Below are 8,362 nucleotides of genomic sequence, written 5' to 3' on the forward strand. Positions count from 1 at the left end.
TTCATTTGGGACAACTTTTTTATTGCTTTCTAAAACAGCTTCTTACTACATAAAATTTTGTTCAAAAAAATTTTGTATCAAAAATTACTTTAAAAAACAGTAAGAAAGCCGTCGATAACAAAAGCTAAGACTTCATTTCGTACAACATTTTAACTATTTCATCAAGCAATTTTTTTAGTACAAAATTTTTTAAAAGAAAATTCAAAATATCCTCAACATAAGTGATAATATTACTAAAAAAGTTACCAAAATTTCAAAATTTCTTCAGACAAATTAATGCTATAAACTCTCTAACATCGAATATTATCATCTTTAGCTTTAAATTTGAGTCAGGTTCTTTTTTTTGTAATTTTACATCAAATAATTATGATTTAACTTGTTGATAATGTTTTCCCTAATATATAGAGAGCAAATATGTTTCAATATATAGCTCAAAATGTCAATCATGTTTGACTTTTTTAGCTCATAAACTGCATAAATATGGTTCAGTAGTATAGTAAATGTACCAAATGACTTATTATTATTTAACATTGAACTTAAATTAGATATGAATAAAATTTGATACCATGAAGAATTCCAAGAACAGTGACAGAAGAGAAAAGCAATAAGAAAGTCAAGAGAAAATATTATATTGTATATCCTGTGTCCGAGTTACATATGACCCATATATATATATATATATATATATATATATCTTGAGTACAGAAATGGCTAAAGAGTAATTAAATAACTGAATGACAGAGATTAATTATTTATTTATATTTAACTGTGCTAACAGTTCTAATGTATGAGAATTGACATTTTACATTAGCTTTTGACGGCGTCTCATGTATGTTTATAATTTTAAATTGCAAATTGCTGATTTCTTTATTGACTTTATTCTACTTTAAGTTTGCTGTGCTTTAAATGATCTTTGGATGAGCTAGCGTATTTAATCTGTTCGTGAATTCTATTTGATCTGCATTGATGGTTACCTAACATAATTTTCCTTCCAGAGTTTATGATGCTGCAGAGACAATTTGAACTAGACAAGAAACGTATACAGCAATTGAGAGCTGCAAGGAAGTTCAGACCTTCCTGAAGGCTCTCCTCTTTAGAAACTCAGTTAGTTCTTCCCAGGTAAGGAACTTCTGAACTTGAACAGTAGGTTTAATGCTGAACAGAAGTTTCTATTTTTATACATTTGAAATTATGTCTGCAACGGCCTTCAAAAGTTTGCTAAGCTACAGTTGCAGGGTTAGTTTATAAATTATAATAAATCTTCAATTTTTTTTTTCCATATCAGAATGGATGAATATTTGTTTTCTCCATTGACTTATTTATGAGATATAAGCTTGTTAATTTCTACATACTTTATGAGTTAAAAGCGTCGTTGCTAACCTCAAATTTCAAAAGGATTGTTAATTTCACAACAAACTGGTAATAATAACCCAGCTGTCAGACTAGAATCAACAAATCCCCACTAAATTAGTACCAATTATATACTCTTAACCACAATAATAATCAATTTATAAGAAAATGCAGAAATTTAATCCAACACACTTCCTTAACAATGCAGAATAGATCCCCCTTCCCACAAAATTTACCTGCAATTGCAACGTGTGAAGTAGAAAATTTACCTGCGAGTTCAAAAACCTTGATTTACCGCAAAATTTACCTGCAAGTTCAAAAAACCTTGATTTTCAACAACTGGAAAAATTAACAGAGAAGAAGACAGCGTTACCTTACTTAACAACTCTGGATTTGACCAAACAAGCACGCGAAAGGGATAAAATTAACTTCAGAAATCCTGAGCTCCTTCCGATGGAAATGTCGCAACTTCCGATCGGACAGGCAAACGTAACCTCGTCGAAGGAGCGAACAAGAACGAAGGAGCCCTAGAAGCTTCTCGTGCAATCTTACACCTCGTGCGAAGCAATGAAGCCGAACAGCAACGACGATGATGCGAACTCGAGCTCCCGTCCTTACCTCCGATGAAAATGGCGCAGCTTCCGATCGGACAGGCAAAGGGAACGTCGTCGTCGCGCGAAGTCTAAGAAGAACGAAGGAGCCGAAGAACCCTCTCGTGCAATCTTACACCACCTGCGAAGCAATGAAGCCGAACAGCAACGACGCCAAGTAAATCTTCTTCCAGCGAATTTGTAACCCGCTCGATACGAGCGGGTTTCTAATTCCCGCAAAATAGCCTCCTTATTACAGGCCTAATGCATCGGAGGAGTTCCTTTTATTTCGCTCAAAATTAACCAAACAGCCTAATTTAATAAATACATGTATTTGTTTTACTTTACACTCCTAATTCAAACAACCAAACAGCCCCATAGTGCAATTTGAATGGAACAATCAGTGTGAATAAGCTTTCAAAAGTTGAAGACTTATTTAATGGCTGGTCTTTCATCAAGTACAAAAAGATTTCAGATGCTCAATGATACCTCGTTGAAGAAATTAGGTTGTGTATTTATACAAAATGGCAAAGTAGTGGCATATGACTCAAGACAATTTAAGAAACATGAAAGAAATTATCCCACATATGATTTAGAATTGATAGAAGTGATTTTTATACTCAAAATATGGAAACACTATATATATATATATATAGGTGCGAATTGTTTACAAATTGTAAAAGCCTAAAATATATATTTAATTAGAAGGAACTCAATTTAGGAAGTCTTTACAAATTATAAAAGTTTTATGTATGTATATATAAATATATAAACATAATTAGAAGGAACTCAATCTATTAAAACTTATTAAAGATTATGATTTGAATAGACAATATCATCCTAGAATGACAAATGTGGTTGCAGATGTATTAAGTACAAAAACTTTTAGCGCTGCAAATTGGATACTCACTCAATAGGAGCAAATAATTAAGGATATGAAAAGATTAGAACTTTCAATGATAAATTCCAAAGATAGATTTCATGCCATTGAATCAACTAAAAATTTAGTCGACATTGAAAAATAGAATCTGAAACTATTATCATATGATATTGGTGTTCATAAAATCATAAATATGATGAAGTCAGGATATCTGGAAAATTTTGTATTAAATGAAGACGAATTGTTGAAATACAAAAGTATAATTCATGTTCCAAATGATGATAACTTAAGAGAAAAAAATACTTCATGAAGCACATCTCTCTGGTAATACATGTTGAAGTGTTTTTTTTTGTATCGACCCAATCTCGAACAAGTCGATTCGAGCTCGACTAAGATTGATCGCGCTCGATCAACTCGATCGAGTATCATCGAACACAAATTAACCCAAATCGGACCTTAATTAAATCAAATTAAGCTCAATTAAATCAAATTAAAGTCAAATAGGTCTGAATCAAACCCGATTGAGCCTCGTCGAGCCTCGTCAAACAAATTCGATGCAATTCAATGCCGATTCGAATCCAATTTTGCAAAATTGGCTCAATCAAATCCGATCGGACCCAAATCGACCCAAATCGATTCAGATCGAGTCTGATTTGGGCTCAATTTTAGCCCAATTAACCCAATTCAGGTTCAATTTAATCCCAAACAAGTAAAATTGATTTTTTTTTGTCTTTTCTAATCTTTCCCTAAAGTCTAAAAATCGAATTGGAAAGCTCAGATTAAATCAACGACCACCAAAGGTCGCATCCCACCTGATTTATGCGACTGTAGCAGGGATAGAGCGCAGAATATCATATCTTAATGTAATAGAGCTTCATTTCACGTATAGAGAGAGTAAGAGGCGAAAAAGCAAGGGCAATTCGATCTTGTTTGCTATGTGCATCGGAATAGAGCAGAATAAGAGAGTGGGAGAGAGAAGAACAAGGAGTATTGGAGCGTGCTTCTTGCTTGCGGCCTAAGCCAAGTGGGGAGGTGTGTCGTCTGTTCGTCCAACCAATAAGAGTCCAACACAAGCTCGCACGCATCCGACCTAGCGAGAGGTGGAGCGGACCCAATTCGTCCCATATGTGTGATTCCTCCAAAGGCCGGTGGGTTTCGCTTCATGTGTGCCATTCCTCCTCTCATGTACCTACAACCTAGCCAACCGAGAGGGAGCTTCCACCTGTTGCACTCTCCACCTTCCACTTTATTGTCGTTATTCCTCCAAATTTAAGAACAAAAAGGGGTTTGTTGTTGATCTTCTTTCAAAAGATTGGTGAAGACATTGTGTATGAAAGCAAATCAACAGCTTGGAACACTTTGGACGACAAATCCGCCTTCCGGAGAGGCCTGGACAGCAGCTTATCACCTCGTTCCTTTGCTTTCTCACGTTTACAAGGCGAGTGGATTGCGGGTTACGCCGTGACAACCCGGCAAGATAAAATTCCTCAAAAACTTAGGAAATCCCTAGGTCTTTTAGCCCTTGGTAGTATGGTTGATGTTCACCAAGCCTTAGGACCCTAGAAACCATGCAATTTATTTTCTAAAATCCCAAGAAAACCCAAATGTCCGCTGTCCCCTCAGTAAAATTGTGGAAATGCAGTGATTTCCCATAATTTTCTCTCATGTGAGGATCAAAAGAGGATGGTGGGGGCCATTGAACTTATGTCCAATGTCCCTATCTTGCATGCAATACATTCATCTTGTGTCCAACATATTCGCCTATGATCAAACCTTAGGCTAGACATTGTCATTCAACCATAACTTGAATGACAATGTTTCAGGATCTCTCACATTTTGTAGCATGCACCTCACTTCTAACAAATCGTAAGTTATGACAAAATTAACTTAGAAATTTGGAAACATGGCACCATTGGCATTTGTATTTTCTCTTGAATTTGTTGAATGTCTAGAAATGAATTCAATTGGTTGTGAAAACTCACAAACAGATAATGGGTTCTTTCATGAACCCTCAAGTTCATGTTCGAAATCCCATAATAATTTGTTGTTTTGATATATTATTTTCTCTATCTTTCAATTCCTATTCAATTTACAATCCGACTTATGTCGCAATAAAATTGAGGACCTACTAAAGTAAGCTAATCTGTTAACCAAACGGTTAGAGCAATATTATAATTTTTTTAGATGTTTTGCATAATTCACATAATTTTCTAGGCTTAAAATGCTACTAGTTGGCCTAAAATAGCCCGCTTGACCATACCAATGTTAGCACATGCTATTTTGTGCAGCCAACATTATCAGGTCCAGTAGTATGAAAGTTTTGCTACATTCCATTTTTGCACAAATTTATATGAATATCTCCATATTTTCACTAATAAGCTCAAATTTTAGGCAACATGCACAGCCAAATACCAAAAAAAATACCATAAATAAACAAAAACATTTACTCTTTCCTAAAAGCATTTTAAAAAAGAGTAAATGAGCTTAAAATGGAGAATTAAGAAAAGAAATAAGAAGAAAAAAAAAAGGAGGCAAGCACCCTTAACTTGTGAGATATTCTCCTCTCTCCCTCCTTTCTCGTCACACATTTTGCTCATATTATGTTGCTTTCAAGATATGGTCTTATGAGCAAGCTTTCTTTATTTCTCTCTTTATCACATTGTTGTTGCCCTCGGGGCTAGCCGGGAGTTACCTTAAAAAATAAAAACCTTGTGCCGATAGCTTTGCAGGTGATTGAGATCTAACAAAAAGAACCCATTTGACTATCCTCAAGCTAGAAGCAATCAAAGAATTATACTACAAAGACTATGTCCAGACACACAAATCATCATCCTCATGACAGATCAAGGCTTAAAACAAATCTCCTTCAAAAGCTTGCATACAGATACAGGATCACATGGGAGCTTCTTCATGCCATTTATGTTAAATGCAGTTAAGGGAATAATGTTAACAATTGTGGAGCTAAAGTGTCGGACCACCCTTTGAACATCATAGAGTGACGATCAATGCAATCAAAGAGTGTCCTAATTCAAAATCCATGGCCATCATCTCTACATGGACAAGTCCCTATTGTCAGGAAGTTGAAAACCACTCATGGTAATGTCCTTAAGGCTATGAGGGATACGATTTAAAGACCTAGCGTCATCATCCTAATGACTGATTTGTAAATAAAAAACTCATTTCCTCATAACCTCAGGCAAGATGCAAGATAATCTCAAATATTGTGACACCTAAAGACTGATTGCATATGAATTGTTGATATAAAAATATAATAAAAATTACACTAACTCTAAATTAGATTAATAAATATTATGCTTTAAAGGATCATTGGAAAATAAAAAAGGAAAATCATAAAAATCAACATAAAATCATATACTATGGCCAAAAAAAAGCTTGTGCCAATCACCACACAATTCATCAGATATAAGTGAGAAATCATTCTCCTACCTCCACCTATGTCCATGTAATTATTAATTACTTTTATGATTCCAGTAACTGTCACAACGTCACCTGGTATGCAAAAATCAACAAGATCTTCAGTCAATTCACACTCCACTGTGCGCGGCACCCTACCCTCTTCATAAATCCCTGATTTAAGTATTTCTTGAATCCTGAATAAAGGAGATTATAAGAATTTTTCAATTATAACTAAGCTTCTTAAGCATAAATATCTTCCAATCGAGAATTTCATACCTTACTTTTTGAAAATCTATCGCTTTAGCAGTAGATCTGACCGGAGAAAAAGTCCTGCTTCGGCATCCATGAATAGTGCAACCTATGGGTGGTGAAAACTTTCCATCTGGAAATGCTCTTGTAATAGTAGTTCCACACTTCGCACAGGTAAAATCCATTAGAGTGATCAGAGGCCTAACAGTACTGACTTTGACAACAGTGCCACGTATAGAAACAAGCTTCCCTGCACTAGTACACTTTGAAACTGAATAAATGTTTTCTTAACCAAACAAATGAAAGATGAGATAAGTAGTGACAAATAAAGGTCCCCCACCCCCGCCCCCCCCCTTTCAAACTCTTTAACGTGATCAATGAATCCAGATGATTATACAGCCTAATATTAATCTTCTCAGCATCTACAATATGATAGTCATTTCCCTTCAACAACAGAGCCTGCATATAAATTTCAATGAGACATTTGTGTTGGGAATTTTCAAACTCAAAGGAGGATAATAGAAATATCTACATAAAGTACCACATGAGCTGCGGCACCCATGCATAAGAGTGCCTCTTTTGGCACTTCCCTCAGATTGGCATAAAACCCATCTACCAAACATACTTTCCGAAGCTTCTGGAAATCAATAGGCAGAAAGACAGAACTATCATACTGTACCTGTATATGAATTTATATTAAACTGAGTCATAATGCAAGTTGAGGTGCAAGGAAACAACTTTGTAGTTCCAGTAAAAGTGTAAATTGAGAGAAATGTGCATTACTTTTCGGAAAAGAATGTACTTCCTTTTTTAAAGATTAAACAATCAGCATTTATATCTAAACAGATTACACTATATATAATTGAGTTACAAATGTGGGACTTTTTAGCATCGTTTAAGCAACATTGCATCGGGACGAGATAATGATTTTCCCTAGTAGGATGCATAGTATATATTTAGTGATTATCCATTATTTTTAGCCGGTATCCCTTCCAGCAAGCCAGTATTTTTATCCCTTACTAACTCCACATTACGATGTTAATTAACATTCACCGAACCAGGTGCCTTAACCCACGTGATGCTGCGACGCAATCGAAGCACCTGGCACGCATCCTTGGGGAAAAGCGCGAATAATAGCAATCAGAAAACTTAATTAGATCGCTAAAAGTAAAAACCCTAGCCTCTGTGCTAAAATACACGGGGGCAGAGTGTAAAGAAAGCAAATAAAACATTACGTTAGAGAGGATGGTATCTGCTTGGGGGGATGAAAAGAAGTCCGCAAGCTCGGCCACAAGCTTATACTTTCTATCATCTATGGCAAATTCCGCCTCCCGGAAATAACATGGCCAGATATTTGCCGCAGTGTCCGCATTTTCGTTGAGCTCCAGTGCCCGTCGCCGCCCCTCCACTACGTACATCAAGAGCTCGATAATGGCGGCGGTGAGGGAAAGAAAGACCTGGAGAGAAGTGTGAACGATGGCTGGGGGATAGAGGAGCGACAGCGCCAATTGCAGCGGGGCTTCGAAAATGGGCGGGAGGAACGGCGACAGTGACAAAGTGATTTTAGACAGCGCTGTCAAAACCGGGTCAAAGGGTTGGGTTCGAGTCTAACCCGAAATTGATTCTACACTGTCCAATCCGACCTGAATCCGACCTATTTTTACAAACATGTCGGTATTCTGAACCCGAACCCGACCCGCTTCGGGTCCAGCCCGAACCCGAACCAAATCGGGTATATTTTCTTAATTTTTTTATTTAATTCAATTTATTTTAATCTAAATCAAATTAAAGTAAGATTGACTTCAATTAATTTAAAATAAATCAAGATTAATTTAATTTTGGTAATAATGTTTATAATTTTTTGAAATATCATTTA

General features: G+C 35.9%; 1 protein-coding gene across 1 annotated transcript in view; it reads right to left on the minus strand.

Annotated features, from left to right (window-relative positions):
• The window catches only part of LOC110116013 (probable DNA helicase MCM8), an 80,046-nt gene extending 72,043 nt beyond the window's left edge, over positions 1-8,003 (minus strand). The window contains exons 1-5 of the mRNA XM_020849438.2: positions 7,722-8,003; positions 7,028-7,165; positions 6,833-6,945; positions 6,514-6,741; positions 6,268-6,431 (exon numbers count right to left, since the gene is read on the minus strand). Coding sequence (XP_020705097.1) covers positions 6,268-6,431; positions 6,514-6,741; positions 6,833-6,945; positions 7,028-7,165; positions 7,722-7,904 — 826 coding nt within the window. The 5' untranslated portion in view covers positions 7,905-8,003. The remainder of the gene's footprint in view (positions 1-6,267; positions 6,432-6,513; positions 6,742-6,832; positions 6,946-7,027; positions 7,166-7,721) is intronic.
• Between the last annotated feature and the right edge of the window lie 359 nt (positions 8,004-8,362).

The sequence above is a fragment of the Dendrobium catenatum genome, unplaced genomic scaffold (assembly GCF_001605985.2).
Source record: "Dendrobium catenatum unplaced genomic scaffold, ASM160598v2 fragScaff_scaffold_945, whole genome shotgun sequence".
Lineage (NCBI taxonomy): Eukaryota > Viridiplantae > Streptophyta > Magnoliopsida > Asparagales > Orchidaceae > Dendrobium > Dendrobium catenatum.